Below are 24,588 nucleotides of genomic sequence, written 5' to 3' on the forward strand. Positions count from 1 at the left end.
TGTTTGTAAACAGCAGTTGGTCTATAGTTCTTAAATAAGACCTTCCTACAAGCAGCGCCATGCCTTTAAGCGCCCACTGCGTGACGGTGCTGGTTTTAGGAAGCGAATGGCGGCGGACAGCAGAGCACTAAACTGAGTGACGCGATATTGTTCCAGCGGAATGTGCTTTGTCCTTTGTATTGGTTGTCGTTACTTGTGAAGGCCCGTTCACACTCTTGCAACCGAGTACGATCGAGAGAGACGAGACCTGTTGAAACCTCTTAAAAGTTTTTAGGTCGAGAGAACACACTGGCACTCTGGCGCCATCTATGCGGTGACCCTGGAACTGCATTCCAGATTAGCGAAGGTTTTGCGGGATTTCCGAGGTCAAATCCGCGTAATACCTACAAGAAAGCTCGTTTATAACGTTGACAAAAGGTTTTCGAGCCAAGAAAGAAAGGATAATGCGCGAGAGAAATAGAAAATATGCCGGAGCGCCAAGTTTACAGTGCTACCCAATAGATGGCGCCAGTGTGTCTTTTCGTTTTAAGAGATATCAAGGGGTTCCAAGACACCCGGTTGTAAGATGTCGCATGTGTGTGAACGGGCCTCAAGAAAAAAGTATCAGGAGACTTTACCTAAACTAGTCCAACCATTCAATGCGACTACACTAAGAGATGCCTCCCCGTCGACATACCCGCGAAACACTTGAAGAGCCAATCTCAGCGGTCTACGAAATGAGCTCAGCGAATGATGAGGCTGGACAACTGTTTAGACCTCGAAATTATGCCTGCGCTTTTGCATTACGCAATGCAAGCACAGGCATGTAGTCAGGATTTTGATTCGAAAAGGGGGGAGGGGGGGGGGGCGCCCATGGATACATGCTGTATGAGGGTGAGGGGGGAGAGGATGCACCAGCAAAAGGGAACCCTGGGGGGAGGGCCTGTTCCCCCCTTCCCCCTTTCCTGGTTACGTACCTGGCAAGCATGACGCTATGCATTCCGTAATGCCACGTGGACACTTCGGCCTAAACGGAGGTCCCGCCTCATCATTCGCTGAGCTGATTCCGTAGATCGCAAAGATTAGCTCTTCGAGTGTTTTGCCGGTAACTAGACGCACAAGCATTTCTTAGAGTGTAAATGTTGCGTTTTAATTTGGGCGTCATCGTGTCTTCCAGCCTTTGACTCTGCTTTTTGATCCCTGACATTTAGTGAAAGCGAGTGTAGTTGATCTGAGCTGTTGGAGTATAATCACAATTTTCCGCCATCACTGATCTCCCATTTTCAACTTAAGAAACGAGGGGTGTGGCGAGATCCGAGTACGATTATCTTATTATGATCCCTCCACTGCCAAGGAGTTGCTGCATTAGCTGTTAAGGACGCGGGATAACGTATCAGAAAACAAGTGTGAAGATTTTCTTCGTTGTCAGTTACTATGGCAGGAGCGCTCCCTCGTCGTCCCACATATGCCTGCAGCTGTATGGCAGCGGATATGTATACTTTAAAAGAGTCTGGAAACAAGCGTTGTATCCTAAAGGTAACCCAGAGACCTCTGCTTTTTATCTTTCTGCTTCGTTGCCGGCATCAAAATCACGCACAATAAGTGGCGGAAACACCTGTGGACTTGTTCATCTGTGGGACCCATTAGAAAATATTGATGAGTGTCGAGCAAGAAAAAAAAACAACGACCGAAATCGCTGCTGCCGCCACGCTGATTCACACAAAAAAAAGAGTTAGTATATCGCTCGACGGTCATATAATACAACGAAGCATGGCGAATTCACCCCTTCAGCCCCTTCGCCCGTGATGAACATTCCCGAAACCCTCTCTTTTCCCTGGTGCAAGCAGATCAGGTCACTTAGCGTGTGCATGAAGGGCGGCGACCGCACAGGCTTGGCTGGTTATAGAGAGCGACAGCGTGACGTAACACCTAGCAACCCAGGTGGATTGGGGGCACAGCGGGGCTAGTGCGCACTTGGGCCGCCGGCGGGGCGCCTGGAGGCGGCGTGTACAGGTGGCCCAGCTGGGTTGATCATTTGTCAAAAGCCATCCGCAGACTGTCGCCGCAAATCGGCTTCAGTCTGCGCATGGCTCATTACAGCGTGTTAAACCTTCCCTTCCCCCCGTTCAAAGAGCCACGTTCAAAGAGCCACGAGTCTGGCTGCGGATTCTTGTTTTTTGGAAGTATTATGGGAGCCAGCAAGTTCTACCTGGCGCTGCTACAACTGTCGTTGACAACCAACAAATCCGAAAACCTGCGAAAAGCATGGATGCACGTCAAGAAAGCTGCGTCCAGCGGAGCACAGGTTATCTGCCTGTCTCCAACGTTCGGTTACTCAGTCAACACTTTAAAAAACTTGCAGTTCTGCGCTGAAACCATTCCAGGAGAGACAAGTGAGATGTTGTCTTCCACCGCAAGAACGAACGGGATCTACCTCGTCGGAGGTTCTATGGCCGAAAAGGACAATGGAAAAATGTACGACACCTGCCTGGTTTACGGTCCCGATGGCTCCATGGTTGCCAAGCATCGGAGATTGAACATCCTTGTTGTAAACGTTCCGGGCAGGCAAGCCTTTCGTGAGTCGGATTACTTGACGCCCGGTGATCACCTGACTACCTTCGACACTCCCTTCTGCAAAGTGGCAGTCGGACTTTCCCAAGAGGTGAGGTTCGCCCCTCTAGCGCACATCTACGCGGACCTCGGTTGCAAGCTTCTGGTCTTTCCTGGTTCCTTCAACACAACTTTGAGTCCTCTTTGCTTGGATTTGCTTCAAAGAGCGCGCGCGATAGACAACCAGATCTACGTGGCATCGGTGACGTCTGCGAGGACCCAAGACGCGTCTTATGGTTCTTGCGGACGCAGCATGCTGATCGATCCGCAGGGAGATGTTGTAGTGCAGTCGGCGGGACCTGATGAAGCAGTGGTAATGGCGGAAGTTGACTTGGAGCATCTGTCTTCGTTGAGAAAGGAGACGCCCGTAAGGAAGCACCACAGACACGACCTATACGCCGTCGTGAACCGTCAACGCAGCGAGGATGACAGAAAGTTTTTCAAGAACGTGTTCTCCGTTTAGACAAAAGTTGAGTGCCTAGCCAAAAAAAGAGCTATTCTGGGAGATGAAGCGAGACCCTATCACCAATTTCGATATAGCTACTTTGGACACGCCCCAATTGCAATATTATTACAGATTTTCATTTGACAATAGACACCACGAAAGCTTGAGATCGGCAGCGAACATTTCGCTGATAATCCTAATCTTTAACCCAAAAACCGGCATAAACAAGTGGCTCATCGCGGATAAGTACTAATTTAACCCTTCATACGAAGAAGACATCTTAAAACCTTTCAGATTCATGCAATTTTCTCAAAACGTATGCGTTTCAAAAGCAAAATATTTCGGTCTTTTCGACAACGAAATCCTGTAGTAAATACGTAGCGAAACGTAAGAGCTCTGCACAATTTTTGTTTTTTATTGTTGACGTGAAAACGAGTATAGTGCTTTAAGCCACTGCTTCTTCAAGCTGTGGGTCGCGGCCCCCCAAAAAGTTTGAGCAATAAAGGCACGGGAAACGAAAGTGCAGTTATAGCCACCGGTAAATTGGGAGCGGCAGGGCGTTTCTCTGAAACGCCTGGCCTCCAACACGCGCTCCATTCCTTCCACCGTAGATTGTTTGACTGCGCACACACGCTCGAGCCTCACGAGACGTCGAAGTAGGAAAAGGTTGGAAGCCCGGGCTGGAGGCTTGGTAACTGAGACTCCTCCTTGCCGGTCTCGTTTTGTAAGTGATTATAGCCTGCCTCTTCTAATCTAGTCTTATTAAGGATTCCGGTTAATAACTTCCCTCTTTTAGTTCTATTTACTAACATCCGGGGTTTATTTCCCATACATGAGTCACTTTCTTGTTCTGTCTATGATAACGAGACAGACATTTTCATCTTAACAGAAACCGAGCTCAAATCTGGCGTACTTTAAATAGAAATATTTGACTCTTGTACTAACTTGAACATTTATCGCCGAGATAGAGAAAACGGAAAGGAGGGGGAGGGGGGGGGGGCGGTTTTTTAGTCGCCGTCAAAAAAGATGCTCCTTAATTCATAATACAAAGTGATAAAAATAAATCGAAATATTATGAATCTGTCTGCTCATTTGATTTGGAAAACCTATGATCGGTGTCTGCTATCGACCACCTAACAGTGACTCGCCGTTCTGCGATTCATTTTATAATAACTTAAGCATGATCCACCGCGACTAATCCGAATGCTGACATCTTTTTGATTTGGTGATTCGAACTTTCCATCTATTTATTGGACATCACTTTCACCGCAAGGTAAAAGCGAAACAAATTTCCTAGACATATGCCTAAACTTCAACCTCACGAAAATATTATCCGTTAGCACATGAGGTAAAAAAATTTTGGATTCGGGATTATCGTCTGCACCCGATGTTGTAACTTCTGTAACCTGTAGCGATGGCTTCAGTGTCCACAAACTTCTTAATCTAAAACTAGACCTATCTACCCCCCAAAATCGACATACTGTTAAACTGTTAAGAGATAAAGCTGTTAAAAGTTAAAGCTGACTGCGGTATAAGTGATCAGAAACTTCTGCACTTTTCTGTTTCATTTATTGCCAAGTCCCATATTCGCACCTTAGAAAGTAATTGGAACACTTTCAAAAATAAATTTGCTGATCTCATTGATGCTCACATTCCCTTTGTTCCCATCCGTTCCGACATGAACCAACCCTGTTTTTATGATGCACTAAAAGTACTCTATTATAATAAGTAACGACCCTTTCAGATGGATAGACAGTCCATTTTTGACGAAATCTTCACAAAGTACTCAAGCTGCCAAAAGAAATATGCTGCTTCTTTAAAAGATCTAAAAAAAGTAATTAAATAGTGATTTGACAGCTCTACTGATAAATAATCCCCAAAATGTCTGGAAAAATATGTCACCCGACGAGTATAACCGTGATCAGGAACTCTGGCCAACCCACACCCGATGTCAGCTGTCCAAGGGTTCTTAATAATTTTTTCACATCCGTTTTCACAACTGACCCCTTAAGCAGCATCCCGTATGTGCCAGTGGTATACCACTGTTGCGTGAAACCCATTTCAACCTCCACCGCAGGAATCCTAAAACTATATAATCAGCCTCAAAACTTCAACGTCAGCTGGCCCTGATATTAACTCTAAAACATTGTCAATTACTGCTAGTACGTCAACAAATATACCATGATTCATTTTGAACAGGAAATAAACAAATTTTGGTCACGTACACAAATTAAACAAATTCAGCGCAAGTACTCGGGACGCGCCTCAATTTAATGGTGTAGCATTCTCCGACGTGACCATGACGTCACGTTCCCACGCCCCCCTTCTCACACCCATGGCCTCATTAGATCATGCTTCATAAGATCATTTCTATGGACTGATCGCCAAGTTTCTACCGTAAACTCGGGACACCCTCAACTACGATGAGGGGGCTAGTAAACTCGGAAATACTTGTCACGAACTAGGCGACTAATTCGCGACATGGTGTTTTTATAAAGTTGTTTAATTCTGTTTTTGATTCCCCAATGTTAATGGGTAGAATATCAATTCATGTCCCCCAGCGGCAAAACAGGTCTACTCCTTTTTTACCCCTCTTATCTAGACTGCAGTCCAGTCCCCCGCTGACACGGATGATGCTCATGTACAACAAGTAGCGAAAGCTCACGCTGCAGAACCCAGGAATCCTAGGTTAAATTCCTACCCCCTGCCCATTTCGACCTGGATGAGCATCGTACCGGTGTGCGGTCGTGTATCACTACTGCGTGGTGCACGTTAAAGACCCCAGGCTAGCGGCTGTACTGCACTGACTAAGTTGCTCATCTACAGCTGGGAAGCTCGTGCCCCGTTGAGGCAGACCAAGTTCTAGGCTGTATAAACATACACACAACCCAATATTTTACAAGTATTTTAGCCCTTACGTTGACTTTTTTGCACCCATTAAAAAGTTCAAGAATAGCATTGTGGTTAGGATTGCCATGTAGTTTCTTTAGTTCAGTGATATTTTATAATGTAAAGTGTAACTCTAAAAAAGGCCCATAAAGTTGCTTGAGAAATACATTAAAACTGAGTGATGGATTGATTATCTCGGCCCCGAATTTTGGGACTTGTCAATCATTAGTCGGTCACATGATGATGATGTCAGAGCTGGGGGCGGCCACGTGACAACGAAGGTAACATTTGACAAAAAACAAAAATTCACACACAATGATAAAATGACATAATAGGTGGATAGTACGCATGAATAGACTAAAGTTCTTTCAAGTTCTCTAATACATCCAGAGTTGGCATCTAGTCAGACGGGCACTCTAAAGACGAATAGGCAGATTTAATTTACAAACAGATTCTATAAAAAGCAACCTTGCAAACGCGACAAAAACAAATTATCACGACGCACACTTTCGCATCCAGACTGCAAGATAAACACAGCAGAGACGCGGTGCAACTTCTGTACGTTTAATCTGGCAGATAAAAACCTGAAGAACATACCAACATTTCGCAAGTAAAAAAAATATTAAACACAGTCCCGCGCGTGAAAATGGAAAGATTCCACCCTATCCATTTACTAGCCTTCTCGCGTGTTTCCTCAACTGCCAAAGTCCAGTACGCATTGAAGTTTTTGCAATGCTGCAGTCGAACACACAAATAAATACCGGGTCGGCGTCGACGTAAAATTTATGCCTTGAAAAACATCGGGTTTAGTAGCCCAAGTTCCATGCCAAAGGCCACAACACTTCTGCCAATTGACAGCCACGCCAGTCTCTTCGCAATAGTCCTTCACCTCACGTGCTGCCTCGACAATACTCCTCCTATCCTTGCAAAATACAAAATAGGGCAACATCATCCGCGTAAGCGAGCAGTTTGATTTCTATATTTTTGAGTGAAAAACTTTTAGCGATACTGTTATTTATTACGCTTCTGCGAAAGGGCTCTAGGTAATCAATTGTCATTCGTGACAATATCAGCTGTTGGAATATAATCACATTTTTCCGCCATCCATGATGTCCCTTTGTGAACTTAAGAAACGAGGGGCGTGGCGAGTCCCAAGTATGATTATCTTATTAGTATCCGTCCGCAGTCAACGAATCGCTGCAATAACTGTTAAGGACGCGGGAAAACGTGTCATAAAACAAGCGTGAAGGTTTTCTTCGTAGTGAGTTACTATGGAAGGCTCGCTCCCTCGTCGTCTCACATATGCCTGCAGCTGTACGGCGGCGCTTAGGTATGCTTTGAGATAGTCTGGGATCAAGTGTTGTATCAGAAATAACTCAAGGACCTCGGATTTTTATTTTTATGTTTCGTTGCAGGCATCACAGTCAGTCACACTAAGTGTCTGAAACACCTGTGGACTCGTTCATCTATATTATAATGGGTCCCCCATTAGAAAATACTGATGCGCATCGAGCGAGCAAAAAAAAAATGGCCGAAACCACTGCTGCCACTACGCTGATTCTAAAAGAAAGGCTTTAGCGTTTCGCACAATGGTTATATGGTATTACAAAACATGGTGAATGCAGCCTCTCTGCACCTTTCCGTGGGATGAACATTCACGAAATACTCTCTTCATCCTGGTGCAAGCAGATCAGGTGTGTGCATGAGGGCTTTGTAAAAAAAGAATTCGGGGAGGGGGGGGGGGGGAAGGGGGGAGGGAAGGGAGAGAACCAATTGTGTAGGCGCACAGCAGTTCAGGTCACTTAACGTGTGCATGAAGGACGGCGACCGCACAGGATTGGTTGGTTATAAAAAACGACGGCGTGACATAACACTTAGCAGCCGCGGTGCAGTGAAGGGCAGCGGGGTTCTTACTTGGGTCGCCGGCGGGACGCCGGGAAGCGCGTGTGCGGGTGGCACCAAGTGGGTTAATATTCTGTAAGGAGCCAACCGTAGACTGTCGCAGCGAAGCGGCATCAGTCTGCAAATTACTCATTACACCGTGGTAACCCCCCCACGCCCTTTCCATTTGAAAGGGGGGGGGGGGTGTTTAACCCGTTCTCCACTCCCAGTGATACACCCGTCGTCCCCAATTACGCAGCTCCGAAATTGGCGAAGGGGGACGTCGAGTGACGTCACAGCTCTGACGTCACGCCCCTGCAGTGGCGCTGTTGTCGCCACGGCGCATGCGCAAAAGCTTCAACTCACGCGAATCTGGTTGCTGCGCTCGCGCAGTGCCTACACCTGGTGTGGGCAAAAGCGGGCTTGTTTGGAACCAGCGTGTCGGTCTATAACCAGCCCATCCAGTGCGGCCTCCGTTGCTATGCGTCTTCTTGGCGAACCTCTCGAAATATACACCCCGGCGGCATCCGTCGGCGCTTGCAGAAGGTTTTTCCTTGCCAGTTTCCGGAGCCAGTGGGACCGTTGCGCCATCCCGGGGCGACGTTGCGAAGTTTATATGCGTGTGCTCCAAACCAGTCCGAGGTCAGGGCATGTACCAGGGCACTATTACTCACGCATTGAAACAAACTGCCAAGCATCATTCAGGGGACAAACAAATGTATGTTCATTCTGACACACGCAGGTGCTTGAGTGTACACTTCTGTTATCGATGTCGCGTTGGAAACCCTTAAACTTTAAGGTCGTGTGAAAATATAAGACAGCCTTTCTATGCACGATCGCGTGAAAAACATAGGCAGTCTAGTTAATTACCTTTACGGAAGATTACGAAAGGCTTAGCGGCTATACCATATTCCACCGAGCGGCACGGGGTTGTAGGCCTGTGTTCGTGCTAAATGTAGAACGATATAAAAATAAAAGACATTAGTATTACAATAAACATGAACCAAGTAACATAAATGTCAAGTCAAAAGTGATTTAGCTTATGTATTGCTTGACTTTCTCTCAGTCAATTCTCGTCTTTTCAAATCATCATGCTAAAGGCGACTTCCAGCAAGCGTCGCATTTCGACCTAAATACCATCCAGGAAAATTGTTACACGTTGTTTTAGAGCTTAAAAGTTGCGAAACTTTTGTGGAAACTGGAAGAGACTCTGGGCGCAGGTGCATAAAACACGGTGACTAAATTTGTTTGTCTTTAATATTTTGAATAACAGCCTATTTATATACCCTTACGCTCCATATAATTTATGTCTGTGTATTAATGGCGAACGTTATCTTATAGCGCAGATATAATTACCCCTTATTTTTTGCAAGGGAACGAATGTGGAATAGCGCCGCAAACTTAATTCGCTTTGCTTTATAAAACTACGGCTATATCAAGCTCGGTGCACATCAACAAAGAGCCACGAGTCTGTCTGCGGACGTCTGTTTTTTTTGGAAGTATTATGGGAGCTAGCAAGTTCTACCTGGCGCTGCTACAACTGTCGTTGACAACCAACAAATCCGAAAACCTGCGGAACGCACGGATGCACGTCAAGAGACTTGCGTCCGGTGGAGCACAAGTTGTCTGCCTGTCTCCAACGTTTCGTTACTCAAGCGGCACGCTAAACAACTTGGAGCTCTACGCCGAGACCATTCCAGGAGAGACAAGTGACATGTTGTCTTCTACCGCAAAACAGAACAAGATCTACCTCGTCGGAGGTTCTATGGCCGAAAAGGACAACGGAAAAATGTATGATACCTGCCTGGTATACGGTCCCGATGGCTCCATGGTTGCCAAGCATCGAAGATTGAACCTCCTCGTTGTAAACGTTCCTGGCAGGCAAGCGTTTCGTGAGTCAGATTACTTGACGCCCGGTGATCGCCTGACCACCTTCGACACTCCCTTCTGCAAAGTGGCAGTCGGACTTTCCCAAGAGGTGAGGTTCGCCCCTCTAGCGCACCTCTACGCGGACCTTGGTTGCAAGCTCCTGGTATTTTCTGGTTCCTTCAACACGACTTTGAGTCCTCTTCACTGGGATTTGCTTCAAAGAGCGCGCGCGATAGACAACCAGATCTACGTGGCATCGGTGTCAGCTGCGAGGACCCAAGACGCGACTTTTAGTTCTTGCGGACACAGCATGCTGATCGATCCGCGGGGAGATGTGGTGCAGTCGGCGGGACATGATGAAGCAGTGGTAATGGCGGAAGTTGACTTGGACCATCTGTCTTCGTTGAGAAAGGAGACGCCCATAAGGAAGCACCACAGACACGACCTGTACACCGTCGTGAACCACGAACGCAACGAGGACGACAGAGAGTTTTTCAAGAACGTGTTCTTCCTTTAGACAAAAGTTGGGTGCCTAGCCACCAAGAGCTATTTTGAGAGATGAAGCGAGACCCTATTACCGACGTCGATAAAGCAACTTTGGACACGCCCCAAAAGCAATATTATTTCAGCTTTCTTTTTGAAAAGAGGCATTATGAAAGCTTCATAGCGGTAGCGAACGTTTCGCTGACTATACTATATATAATCATTGAAAAGGCACAGAACCAAGAATCGGCACAAAAAATTGGCTCATCGCGGATCGGTGATAATTTTCCCCTTCATGCGAATAATTAAGATATTTAAGATATTTTCTGAAAACGCATTTCAAAAGGGAAATATTTCGTTTTGTTTTTGATAATGAAATCCTGTATAAATACTTAGCGAAAAGTAAGAAGTGTGCACAAAACTTGCTTTTTTATTGCAGTTGTGGAAACGAGTGTAGTGCTTTAAGCCAGTGCTACTTCAGACTGTGGGTCACGACCCCCAAAAAGGAGTAGCGATAGAGGTGCGGGAAACGGAAGTACGGTCATAGCCACCGGTAGACTTGAAGCGACACGCGTGTCTCTCGAACGCCTGGCCACCAACACGCGCTTCATGCCTTCCACTGCAGTTTGTTTGACTGCGCGTTCATGGCCGAGCCTCACTAATCGTCGAAGTATTAAAAGGTAGGAAGGTCGTCCTGGAGGCTTGGTAACTAAACCTCCTTGCCGTTCTCATTTCGTGACTATAGCCTGCCTCCCCTAATGTAACGGGTGTTTCAAATAGCGGCCACGCTGTTTAAGTCGACCGGAAAAATCGGCTTCTTAACATATCGCGCTACGATTTTGTGCAGCGTTGCCCAGAGGTGATTCATTTTTTTTTATAAAATTTGCAAAGAGCGAGCTTAATAAAAAAAAAGATAAAAAAAAAGCTGAACTTTTATTAAACGCAGCGAAGCCACCGGTCTTCTAACAATAAGGCGCCGTTTCGCACGGGAGGTAAGAGATGGCAGAAGCGATCCCGACGCCAACTGCCGCCAACGAACGAGCATACAGCGCCGAGAGCCGGCGTCTTTAGCAGACGATTTTTTCGACTCAAAAGCGGCGCGCCTTCCGCAGGCGGCGACAGTCGCAGAACCAAAAAACAGGCACCGTAACAACAAGAAACTGCAAAGTAGACGACATTAGTGCCGTGAAACAAACAGTCAAAATAACCCGACAAACCAGATTTTTTTTTTAATAAATTACGTATCTATTTAGTCTGCTTTCTTAATAAGGATGATCAAATCATCCATTGGAAAGCGACATCGAAAAAGCTCGCGCAACTTTAGAGTCGAAAATATTGCCTGCTATTTGACGCCGGCTCTAGGCACCGTATCCGTGTTCGTTGCCGACAGTTGGCGTCTCGACCGCTCGCGCCATCTCTTTGTCTCTCGTGCCGAATGGCGCCCTGTTGTTTGAAGACCGGTGGCTTCGCTGCGTTTCCATAGAAATTAAGACTTTTTTCTCGGTTTACTCATCCTCATGTAAGTTCACTCTTTGCAAATGTTATAGAAAAAATGCGCCACCCGAGGACAAAGCTGCACAAAATTGTAGCGTGATAGGTTAAGAAACCGATTTTTTTGGACGATTTAAAGGGACAATGAAGGCAATTTCGGAAATCTTTTTGGCGATTGAACTGGGTTCCAGGCACATCTCAGGCCACGTTGCCCAAATTTCAGCCGAAACCGGCGCTTGTATGCCGCGCAAATCAATTAAACAGTCGCCGTAATAATCGTACCGGAATCGACTGGAGCGACGCCCCGAGAGTTGCGGGAGAAGCCAGGAGAAGCGGAGCTCACGTGACCGATGCGAGGCCAAGAAGCGCGACGTCACAAAGACGCCTCAGCGATTGGTTGAAACGAGAGACGCGTCCTCGGTCACGTTTTGATTTTCAGTTTTTAGGAATACTGTTCTAATTTGCGCTTGAATAGCCATGAAAAGTATAAATCGGACCGGAAATGATTACTAAACCGTAAATAAAGCAGCATAATTGTTTTTTTCTTTGCTACGCTGGACGCGAAACGGCCACCGAGCAACTATGGGCACTTCGGCATTCGGGCCGCTCGTTATCGGTTGGGCGGTCTCCCTCGGGTGATGGCGGAGGCCGCCACACACGTGCTCCCGTTCCGTTTGTGTTGGGTTACTGAAGGGAAGGTCGAACTCGCTCGCGAGAGCGGCATTGCCGTCTATGTTGACAGATTCGACGAAACGGCCGCGCCACCGCGCCAGCGCGCTGTTATAACCCACCGCGGTAATAAGAGTCCGATCTCCTAAATACTACCAATACCGACTATTCACACTCGACGTCACTCCCTACGTCACCTCCGTTTTCGGAGGCCCAGAAGCGAGAATGAAGATTGTTCAGTTTCGGTATCTTTACTTCTTTCGTAGGCACAGAAATACGCGTCACAAATGTCTACAAAAAATTGGGCAGCATGCTATGTTCCCAAGAAGCATAAAAACATTATTTAAAAAAATTAAATAAAATCGTCTTCATTGTCCCTTTAAAGAGTCTGGCTGTTATTTGAGACACCCTGTAATCTTATCAGCACTGTAAAAAATTTCCGTAATTTTACAAACAATTTGTCGTAATTCTGACGGACAATGTGTCCGTTTCTTACTTAACGGACATAAAATCCGTTTTTCGTTAGGTTGAATAAAATAGTACAGTTGTGTGCCAAAGAGTACCATGTAGAGGATAAAAGCGTTAGAAGTGCTTTTATCGTCTAATCCTGCTAAGAGCAATTCGTTATAGTAAAGAGGCCAAAGACTATACCAAGAAACCCGCAGTACCCTGCAAAAGCAACAAATAAAAGTGGGGGAAACACAAAATAGAAATCAAGTAAAAGTCTGCAATTTACGTTAAAGCACATAGGCACTGCTCTACCTCAGTGGGAGTGAAGGTAGCGAGTTTCCTGTCTACAGATGTTTTCGAGCTTGTGATGATTGTTAGGGGGGTTCTGCGTGAGTGCAAATAAAGGGATTGCCAGAACAGTGAAGACCACACCAAGAAGGAAGGCTGTTGCTCTACAGTACGAAACGGTTGAAAGGCACCAGCCCAATGCTTGCAAACAACTCCCTTCAGTGCTGTCTCATGAACTTGCAGTTCCACAACGCTGTTTAGGAGGCATAATAAGACAACCCGCTGGAGGGCCACACTTGAGATCAACTCTGGTCGTCCATTGAAGGGCCAGAATTCTAGCCAATGTCAAAGCAGTGAGTGATCCGGAGTGAGCTTGGCTGCCGAAGAATAGTGTATAGTTGCCCTTCGATGAACACTTTCAACTGATCTTACAAGATCAACCTCACAGGAGTCTCATATGGAGCTGCAATACTTTAGGTGTGGCAGGACCAGGGCTGTGAAAGGCATGGGCGTACCAACCGGGTGGTCAAGGGGGGCGCTTGTCCCCCAGTTCTTAGAGTGGGGGGGGGGGCAAGTCATGTGTTTTGCTCCCCCCCCCCCCCCCTAAAACAGCCACCACTGGGCAGGGCAAACACTGGCTGGCAGCGCCCAAGGGATACCAAGGGCACCGCTCCTCGGTCCCGGGGGGGGAGGAGGGGAGGGGAAGGGGGTTTAGTTTGCCCCCCCCCCCCCACTCAAAACCAAGTTGGTACACCACTGGTGAAAGGCACGTAAGTCTGTTATGGCCTGGTCTACTGGACACGCTAAGTACAAAACCCAGTGTTCCACACGTTTTGAACAAAACTTTCGTCAGGCTGTGCGAAGAAGCATAGCTGGCTGCTTATAGTAGACCTTGTCGATGTTGTTCTGCAAACCCTGGTGGTTTCTTGGGCCACCTGATAAGCGGCACCAGTATCGGGTCGTTCGTAACAGCAGTGGAGTTGATTGCAGGGATCACAATTAATAAACATGTTGAGAACAAGTGGACTGAGCACACTGTACCGTCGAACTGTCGAGTATTTGGGGCCACTGGAAATGATTCCATGGTATACACTGCACTCCGAGCGACTCAACTTGAAGACGTCTAGTATGCACACATTTAATTAAATCGTGTTAATGAGCACCAGTGGCTCGCTGGGCAGGTCATAGGACTCAGCTTTCACGGAAGCCAGGTAGCATGCACAGTATAGCAGCCCCTTGCCATGCTTGTGAGAGGTTCCAGCTCCAGGTCGTGGCGTCGCCAAAAGAGTAGTAGAAAAGGTACCACGACCAGCACACCCCTACAGTTCTTAGCACGATCCTTTCTGTAAGCAGTGTGCTCCACTGCAGCAATTGTCAAGGTGACTGCCATAAACCGAATCCTGCATCCACGCTTTACATGCCGCTAGAACTGTTCAGGGATGCGTCTCATGGAGTGAGTGAAGGTGCAGCAGCTTATTCGGGACCAAGTGCCCTGCTTGAGAACCACACTGCGAGTTGAAGCAACGCAAACCAGGGAGTACAGGGTTGGGGTTCGTCTGGGCGGGCCAGGGTGGTGGAACACGGGGGGCAGCATCGCAGGTTGCCCGGGCAGGCCAGAGTGCGGTGTCCGTACTCGACACAGCTGTTGCAATGATGGGCTCGAGGTTTGTGGGGACGGCAGCGAAATTCAAGGCGGCGGTAGTACACTGTGTAAGGGACATGGGTTCCGATGAAGGTGATGATGGCTGAACCTGTTGTGCCTACTCGCCTTGCGTGAAGGATGTCACCTTGATAAGACTTCAGATCATTGATGATCTCGTCGGGGGTAGGTAGGAGTGGACGGGAGGGGAAATGTTTTGTAAGGTGATATTGGTGATGCGAAGTAGCCAGTTGACGATCGCTTCGTGATGGGTGCGGAGGACGGTTATTTTGCCGGAGGTGGAGCGACACGTCGGTACATGTATGAGCAAGGAGCTGTGCGGCTTGCAAGAACGCCGGCAAACTGTCAAGAGGCAGCGCAGCTGCGCCAGCAGGACGGACTGGGAGATGCACTATAACTACGTGAAGTTCGGGGTCAAAGTCGGCCGGAAGACGAGATTTGCGGGGCTTTCCAGGGGTGATCCATTTCCCACCTTGGTCGTCTCGCTCTAGAGAGATTTTCATGTCCTCTCTCAGGATGGACGCAGAGATATTGGTGAGCTGCGAAGCGGCGAAGTCGGCTGTAGCCATATTCGAAGCAGAAACGGGCGTGCCGCTCGCAGAACGAGACTCGAGCGAACCGATCTCTCGGCGGACGTGCTGCGGCGGGCCAACGGAGCGCGGCGATGTTTATACCAGGATCACGTACAGTCGCGTACAATTCTCTGGGCTTTGCGGAGCCCGGAGAAGACGTCCACTCTCGTCGGAGGTTTGCAGCAGTCTCCGGACACTGAAGGTAAGGGCGCTCACATCGCAGAGTTCACTATTGAAGGGGGGCTACTGAGGTTTTAAGAGCCACTGATCGTAGCAATCGCATTCCAAAGACACCGCGTTGTCGTAGATTGTTTTTCACAGGCTACGTCCTGTAGGGCTGAGGCCAGGGCTGGGGGATCCATCGCCGGAAACGCGGAGGAACCAAGCAACGACGTGAGGCTTGCCGAGTCGGTTCGTGGGTGCCGACGACATTCGAGCAACGCTTCCAAGAAGACTGGATATTCTTTCCGGCGAGGACACAATACTTAGACAGCATGCTTGGGGCTGATGAAGATCGCAAGAGGTGGATAACAGGACAACCAATGCACAGCAAATAGGTCGAGCACGGTACACGGCACAATAGTGGTCGCCGCCATGTCAAATTGAAACGAAGCTGACGAAGCCAAGCTCCAGTTTAGTACACATTGCGCTTCGACATGCTTTATTACAAATAATTTTATAAATCTTAAAACAATTTTTTTATATCTTAAAGTTTTAATTTAAGTCGAATAAAACAAGCAAATTCACGTTGCGTCAAATAAACTTGGTCGGAACTCGAAACCAACGAGCATCGCCGCATCGCCATCGCCATCGTAACAAAACGCAAAAACTTTCAAAAACGAAGCGAGTTTCAAAACTTTCGCAACTTTCGGGTGCTTTCAGACTTTAGGAACAAACATCGAAGAACGTTCTTGGAAAAAGAAAGTGTCCTAGGTGCCGGCGTGCCCATAAAACCAGCTGTGGATATGAGTCTAATTGGTGAGTGCTCGCTCACTCGTTTTACTTTTTGAGTCCTTTCTGTTCGGAGCGTTTATAACGTGATCCTTTTGTGTGCAGTCGGCGTGAAAGCGAACGTGTGCGGTTCCTTGTCGCACAGGTGCTTTCCGCATTGGATGACCCTCGAGCTTTTGCCAAGGAAGCCACGGAACCGACCTGTCACTGCACGGGCACTCAGATTGCGGGAACGCAACCAAAGGCAAAGGTCCCACCGGAGGCAAGGGGGGCCAAGCGAGACACTTGGTGGGTGTATCAGGGAGCTTGATTTCTGCAAATCGGGTGGCGGCTTGGTACCAGACAGCTAGGCGGTGTGTTTTGCGGAACCCATGACTGCTAAAGGTACCCGTTAGTGTGATGGCGCTTGTATTCGCTTCCAATGTGCGAGGTTAGATTCAAGTTCGATTTTCGTCCTCGGGAACTACTCGAAACATTGCGTGACGTGCGCCTTTAGAAGTAAGGTCTGTATTGATGATGTTGCTTGCGAAGAGTATAAACGAGTTCTCTCTCGACTGGGGCACTGACTTCTTATAAAAAAATTCTGTGTATGGTGCACTTATTTACTAACCCTCTGGCAGTACTTCACTGTAAAGATTAGGAGAGAAAAAAAAAAACGCGCATTGACTAGTGTCGAAAGTGTTTTAAACTACTTCCTCCTCAGCTCATAAGCAAAGGGAGAAATCACGTGGTCGTATTTCACTGGAACCCAAAGTTATCCCAGCAGTCTGAGAGTCAGCAAGGGCAAAGCCCTGAATAAAATGCATGCTTCACATTTTGGCAAGTGCCAACAACTATAAAGCATAAAATGCATGTAAGCAATTTAGCGAGCAACAAGAAAAGTGATGGCGACCCTTTTTGCTATCGCTCGATCAGCTGCACGACGAGGCAAGCCACATGAAAGCGACGGGAGCAAGCGACCGAGGCGATGAGCAAAGCTTTCTAGAAATCCAAAAACCGAGCAATGAGAGCTCTCCATCGCTCTTTGCCGTCGCTCGCTAAATCGCATACATATGGTTCAGCTTGAATTGTATGAACGCGAGAGACACATGCAACTCACTTCCAAATGCCTTTCATTTCAGGGCTACACTTCCATTTGCGTCCAAGTGCTGCACGGGCCTCGTGCACTGGCACTTTGACACCACTTAAGAAACTAATGTCACATTCAATTGGGGCGCACCACACCGCACCGCACTGCACCGACGGACGCGTCACGTTCACATGGTCGTGTCGGTGCGGCTGCACTACGTTCATTTGGGACTTGGTGCGGCGCACGACACCGGCGCGTTGCTGCACCAGCTGCACCGTCGGAAGGAGACCGTGCAGCTTCGCGCACTGCGGGCCGGCGCGGCCTTGAGCTACAGCTCTCCGCCTCCTTCGGCCCCTTCTTTCCCTCGCTTAGTCTTCCTCGTCTCGGTAAACATGGCGGCTCGGGAGACTCTCGCTAGATGGCGCGCGCCGCCGCCCCACTCGCGGTGGATTTCGTTCAGTGGTCCACCCGTTTATGTTTTGCCCTTGAATTGACCGCGCCAAGCGCGTTGCACGGCGCAATACTTCGCGTTCACTTGGTAGTGCTTCATACGCTGCACCCGCGCGGTGGCGCGGCCTTGGGGGCAGCACTTTCTCGGTGCTGCGTGCGCCCCAATTGAATGTGACATTACACAAACATATCCAGGGGTTTTAGGTTGGGTTAGCCATCCTACAGAAAGGTGCTGCTCAGTTAATAGACGATTCGCTATTTTCCCGAGCGCCCCGGCCCGCCCGCGAGGAATTGTGGGAGAGATTGTCCTCGCCTGGCCGCTCTGCCTTGAGATCGCATTGCCTTGTCGCTTGCCTTCTCTTCATCCTGTTTTTCGATTCCATTACATATTTTTATTTATTCCAGTGTATTTTTTATCGCTTCCAAGGGTTTCTATTCTCTTCTGTGCACAATATTTCTTGTATATATATAGTATTTGTGTCTTTATTTTGCCTTTTTTGATGGGAGTGCCGACGGACAACACGCCGCTTCGCGCGTCGTTTCCCGGTATGAGTACTACCATTGCTACAGATTCCTATCGCACTGTTAGCTGTTTGTGTTGGTTCAATTAGACCCGCGTACAGTCGAGAGGAGCCGTTTATGAACAGCCGCGCACATGTCATAGGGATAGGCACAGCTCTGAATCAACTATCGTGATGCGAGAGCCGAGCGCGCTGTGATTTGGCCACCCACGCTCGCTCCATTTACTCGCACTGTAGCGTATGCCTTCGACTGCCGCTTACTTAACTAAGATACAGCACACCGCTGTATCTTAGGGGTGCAGGGCAGGGCCCGAGGGTAAGGTCCTGCCCTGCCCCCCTCTCCCCCCCCGCGGATCTCACCAGGGGGGGCACGAGCCTCGATGCCCCCCCGAAGTCTACGCCTATGCTTAGAAGCAATAAAATATACATTGGAATAGATAAGGACAGGTAATGGAATCGAAAAACAGAGGATTAAGAGGAGGCAAGCGACAAGGCAATGCAATTCAAGGCAGAGCGGCTAGGCGAGGGACAGTCTCGCACAAATCTTCGTGCTTGGGGGATTTTGCAAAAGGGCTATTTATATCAAGTTCAAAATGAACAGCACTCTTCATTGATGGCTGATTCACACGACGAATTGATCCACAGACGGATTGATCATGTCCGCGGTTCGTCCGTCTCCCAAGCGCATCCACACGAAGGAGCAGACACGCAAATGACAGCCAGGACGAGCCGAACATGTTTGTGACCACACTGTGGCACTGTTGTCCAAGATCGAAATCGACATTTGCTGCTTTGAACAAGAACTGTGTGCCACTGTTACGTGCGGAGTGAGACATAACACCATGATAGGCTTAGTGCGAAGCGCCACTAGCCTTACTAAACCAAACCATGGCAGAGACAGAAGCATGGTTCTGCTCGAGGAGACTTTGGCGTGGAGGCGGTGAAGTCCTGGGCCCGCTAAGTGGCATTTGGAGATGCCTTCACTCACTTTGCACTTGCGCTTTCAGTACACCACAGCCACAAGAAAGGGGTTGCTGGGTGAAAGCTTGATTGGAGATTCAAAGTGATTGCGGCGTGGTAGACGCGTCTTTACTGAAGCTTTTCGACGCAGATGAGTACCAGATTCTGCGTCGTGTCAGTTGGGCAAAGTTCCTCATGCCAACCTTTTTGGTATGAGAAATGAAAGAATATTTTGTTGCAATAGTTTGGGTCATTTTTCTTTAAAAGTCTTACTTGCAACTTTCAGGAAAGCACAAGCATTACAGATCAGCTGCCCTCACAATCATGACCCCCCCCCTTTCTCTTCCTGGTAGTTGCTGTCGGTGAGTAACCTGATAGCCCTGGGCTTTTCCGCTTTTCTAATAGAAATTAGCGGTTCTTGTACATGTGCAAAAGTGAAAAGTATGCTACTGCCATGTTTGTCAGTTTTGTAACTCTTTATTCCCTCACACCGCAAATTTGCCTTCAGCTTGGTTCACATGCACAGCACATTCATGGCATCTTGTATCCAAAAATATCTATTGTGGGTTGGATGTGTGTTGGGGGGGGGGGGGGGGCATTACTTTGCTGGTTGAGTTGGTAGGCAGGAGATTGCGAGAAACAAAAGGGTAGATAAAATACAACCGTCACTTTTACTATGAAAACCTTTTAATACAGGACTGGCAAAAAAATGAGAACATGAAAAGGTATGACGTCCCGTCCTCCTCTTACTCTTTACTTTCTGTAACCTAGTCTGGTAATTTAGGATCATATACTACTACATAAGATTCAACAACGTGGAAGGTGTTGGTGCACCTTAACCCATTTTGGACGAGCCTCGCTCGTCCACCTAGGGTTGTTCCTAAACCGTTTAGGATGGGTGTAGCTCATCCGTGCACTATACCTCGCCCCTTGGCTCTTTTTGGACGTCCCAGGCTTGTTCCGAGCATAGTTTGCGGTGCTGCTCAGAGATGGCAGCATGTATTTTTTTTATTGTACACATTTTTAAGGATGGCGACTGATTGTGGAGACATGTGCAGCTTGGGCTGTACGTGCAATAAATATAGAAAAAAACAACTTAGAATCAAAAACTGAAGAAAAAAGAAACGGTTAAGGTAAACAGTGTGCGACATTATTATGCAGTTTCCTCGTTCCTTCGACAATGTCTAATTGGATACGAGACACACTTTTATGACGTGCAGGCAACGTCAACAAAAATGTTTGGCGTGAAATGACACGCCAAAAATACAATATAAGATAGCTATACTGCTAGGACCCATTGTATGTTCCTGTAACCCTGCTAGATTTGTTTTGAGAATGGCGCAATAGCTTCGTGGATAAATCCACTTAAATGTGAATCCCTTGGAGGGGCGGATCCAAGCAGAACTGGAGGCTGGCTTTGTAGCCAGCCTCCAGCGCGATGTCTCCTTGCACGCACTGACAGATTTGGCTATTTTGGCGTCTCGAGTTTCAGTTTTCTCGTTTACCTTCCACGTTTCGAGCATGCGGTTTGTGATGATTACGTCTACGACATCGCTCGCCTTGTCAGAGTGTTCGACATGATTGCAGCAGCGATGAGCATAATTGCTATCAAGAGATGTTGAAAGCTGTTCATTTTGACTGCGACCCGCTGGCGACAAACTCCAGTGACGGCGAGTTACGGACGAACTCGTTGTGGTCACTGTCGCCCGGGAATATCTCGCAGGCGCATGCAGGGTGGAAGGTCAACGGGCCGGCGGCGAGAGCGAGAAAAGCATTTGGGTTACCGAGTTGCGCGAGCGGTTTTGATCGTACCGCGGCGAGGAGAGCTTGGGCGATCACGGGGGCCCCTAGAATGAAAGAGCGTTCATGGTCACATGCTTTATGGGCACCATGATGTGACTAACTTGGGCAGTGTTGCCTGGTCGCCAGATGAAAATGATACAAATTCGTAAATTGAATAGTGCAATTACCAGAGCTCTAAAATTGCGTAACTTGGTGTATATACTACGTAGTCTATGAGCAATCCATTTCAAGAATAATAGATCCGTTTAATTTTCGTGCTATAACCCTTTTAAGTCACCGCAGACTCCTCTGTCCACTTATTGCCGATTCACATGAACTTATCCGCAGATAAATTGATCAAGTGACAAGACGTCCACGGAACATCAGTCCCCCAAGCACATTCATACGGAGGAGACGAGCAGATGACAGCGAGGACAAACTGAACCTGTTCCCGGCCCTGCATTTCCGCAAAATGCCAACATCGGACTGTGGCACAGTTTTCCAAGGTCAGAAGTGATGTTTGCGACTACGATCACTGTGCTATTATGAAAAAGTATTGTGTGCTGCTGTTACATACCGAGCGAGACAAAGCATCATGACAGGCTTAGCGTGAAGCGTTACTAGCTTTACTAACCACATGACACAAGTATCGTCCTGCTCCAGGAGGCTTCAGCGTCTAAGTGATGAAGTCCTGGTGTTGCGGAGGGGCATTTGGAAATGCCTTCACGCACTGCTTGCTTGTGCATTACTCTTCAGCACACTACAGCCGTAAGAAAGGTCTTGGCGGGGTTGAAAACTGGGTGGACATGCAGGGAAGCTTGCAGCTTGCTAGGCAAGTTTTCACTGAAGCTTCTTGACACCAACCCGGAGGAGTACCAGAACTTGCGGCTTGTCGGCTGGGCAAAGTTCTTGCAGCTTCTTTCACAAGTCGAAAATAAGAATGGTTCGACAAAATGAAACAGCGAATGGACAAAGTACAGTGCACTATCTTTGTTTGGCTCATTCGAAAACCAAAAATATTGCTCTGCTGTTGGTGCTCTACCGTAAACGCTTTTACTGTTAAGGCCCGTTCACACTCTTGCGACTGACTTCGACCGAGAGAGACCAGACCGGTTTTTAAGCCTTTTGCTACTTCTTAGGACCGGATGCGATGCAGCGGAGTTGGACCTAAGAAGTCGCAAGAGGCTTAAAAACGTGTCTGGTCTCTCTCGGTCTAACTCGGTCGCAAGAGTGTGAACGGGCCTTTACTCACCCGCTAAAAATCTGGGCATGGAAGGGCACTTTGCCCTTAAGTCTGGGCGTCTGCTGACGAGGTGCAAATCGGAGGAATAGCCGACATGATGGTAACGTGACAAACGGTCCATGGATGAAAATTGCGATTCAATCCATCGCGTGAATCTGCCATTATTTGACAATTGTCCTAATATGATTAATTGATCCCTATTAAAAAAATAACAATTGTTCTCTGAAACAATGTAATGAAGCGAAGTTTTTATGAACAATGCCTGCTCCTTTGACAACGGAATAGTACGAGCCTTGGTATAACCGGAACTTTCCGTAGATCAGGCATACATTTATTCCATGCTCAAAGTAAAGACATGAGTTTGTCTTGGCAATGCCAACCTCCTCTGTATGATCTGTAAAAAGTCCTTAATGACCGTGGTCAAGGGAGAGGATTTTCTGCTTTCAAGAACAGGATGGGGTGAAAGAAAAAGTGTCTCAATGAACAATGAACGCTCCAGCTTATCCACTCAGCCAAGTTTCTGCAACATGAACTAGGCTCTAAGAGAAAGACGTAGGATAAGCACTTCGAAATCTTTAGGATTTGCCAAGGGATGAAATTAATTAGATGCACAAAAAAGTAGACGGAGGAGGATGGCAAGAAAATTTTGGGGCTTGTGTTCTTACACTTGAATTGTTTGTGCAGGAACCATTACTGAACCAGCACTTCATTCCTGAGGAAATAATTTATTGCTAGTCAAAGCCTGTTTCCAGAAATGTTCATCAGGTGAGCGGCTTTTTTTTTTTTCTCTTAAACATGAGGTGCTCTTTAACATTGCCCTCCAATCCCAAACCACGGCTAGGAGATTCTTTTCGGCTTCTGGTTGGCCAAGAGATCTTGTCAAGCCCTCTATTTGCATCCCGGTGTTAGGCATCTGCATTGCCCTAACTTCGTTTGCGCTTTCTTCTCTGTTCTAAACTCCCAAACTTAATTCAAGCAACAAGCATCGATGGCGACAGTCCCTCGGTCATCGGGACACCATTGCTCGGTTTTAGGGTACACGAATAACGACAGAAAGCGTTGAATACAGTCTGAGGACCGATGTATCTTGCACGGAATCCGGCAAGGTGAGTGCGGCTGTTTCTACATGACCCCAATCTCCGGTGGCAGTGGTTTGCTTCTGTAAACTGAAAAGACTTTTCTCCAACGCTATCCTCTCGACCGTGCTCGTAACATTTTGTGAATGGAGCGCACACCGAACTTAACGCTGTACCGTCGATGAACATGGGGTACGCTCGCAAGGTGCGTGCAAGTTTTCTCGAGATAATGGCTGTTTCAGGTTGTAACATTTTCTAACTGAATTTATCTTAATATTGATATTTCAAAGTGTTGACAATGACTCAATTTTATCAACAACGGTGAGTTGAAGGCTCATTTCTGCCGCCAGGTGTGGCTGAAAATTGTCGAAAAGCTTGTTCTATTGGTCTTCCTGAATCACGATCACCTGAGCAATACCAGAGAGCCATGAACCTATGTTGACCGTCACAATGCGACTAGATACTTATTCTAAAAATTAGTACATAATGTAGCCGGGAAGAAGCCTTCAATTTCTGTTGCTGAAGGTTGAAATATGCTCATGCATCAATTTCGAATCGTTGAATCATTGACCGCCTCGCTCCGGCAAAAGGCCCATCTCGACTTTGCTGTTTTCAGTTCTCGACAAAAGACACACTCGTTGGCACGGGATCCTCAAATAAAATGTTTATAAACACCGATGCATGAGCATGTTTCTATGTTTATAAACAGTGATGCATGAGCATGTTTCAACTTTAAGCAACAGAAATTGAAGGTTTCTTTCCAGCTACATTATGTACTAATTTTGAAAATAAGAAGAATCTAGTCGCATTGTGACAGTCAGCATGGGCTCATGGCTCTCTGGTATTGCGCAGGAGATTGGGATTCAGGCAAAGCAATAGAACTAACTTTTTGACAATCGCCAGCCACACCTGGCGACGAAAATCAGCCTTCAACTAAGTGCTGTAGATAATAAAATTGAGTCAATGTCACCACTTCAAAATATCTATATTAAAATAAATTCAGTTCCAAAATGTTACAAGCTGAAAGCAAATATCAGGAGAAAACTTGCACACACCTTGCGAGCGCACCCCGTGTTCATCGACGGTACAGCGTTAAATGTGATGCCCACTCCATTCACAAAATGTTCCGAGCACAGTCGAGAGGATGGCGTTGGGGAAAAGTCTTTTCGATTTAGGGACGCAAGCCACTACTGCCGGAAATCGGGGTCATGTGAAAAGCGATGGAGCTTAAAGACACTGCAGCCGCACTC

At 47.4% G+C, this 24,588-nt stretch overlaps 2 protein-coding genes across 2 annotated transcripts; both read left to right on the forward strand.

Moving 5' to 3' along the window:
- Nucleotides 1-2,167: 2,167 nt before the first annotated feature.
- Nucleotides 2,168-3,052, forward strand: LOC120843831 (omega-amidase NIT2-like). Its single transcript, XM_040215275.1, has one exon. It carries the CDS (start codon nucleotides 2,168-2,170, stop codon nucleotides 3,050-3,052), a length of 885 nt encoding a protein of 294 aa, XP_040071209.1.
- Nucleotides 3,053-9,308: 6,256 nt separating this feature from the next.
- On the forward strand, nucleotides 9,309-10,562 carry LOC120849377 (omega-amidase NIT2-like). Its single transcript, XM_040221586.2, has one exon. The coding sequence runs from the start codon at nucleotides 9,309-9,311 to the stop codon at nucleotides 10,188-10,190; it is 882 nt and encodes a 293-aa protein (XP_040077520.2). The 3' UTR covers nucleotides 10,191-10,562.
- Nucleotides 10,563-24,588: the final 14,026 nt, after the last annotated feature.

Source organism: Ixodes scapularis, unplaced genomic scaffold (assembly GCF_016920785.2).
Source record: "Ixodes scapularis isolate PalLabHiFi unplaced genomic scaffold, ASM1692078v2 PGA_scaffold8__174_contigs__length_109621045, whole genome shotgun sequence".
Classification (NCBI taxonomy): Eukaryota; Metazoa; Arthropoda; class Arachnida; order Ixodida; family Ixodidae; genus Ixodes; species Ixodes scapularis.

Bases quoted from the DNA above. Each gene is read 5' to 3' on its own strand.
- LOC120843831 (XM_040215275.1), top strand. From the start codon at position 2,168: ATGGGAGCCAGCAAGTTCTACCTGGCGCTGCTACAACTGTCGTTGACA.
- LOC120849377 (XM_040221586.2), top strand. From the start codon at position 9,309: ATGGGAGCTAGCAAGTTCTACCTGGCGCTGCTACAACTGTCGTTGACA.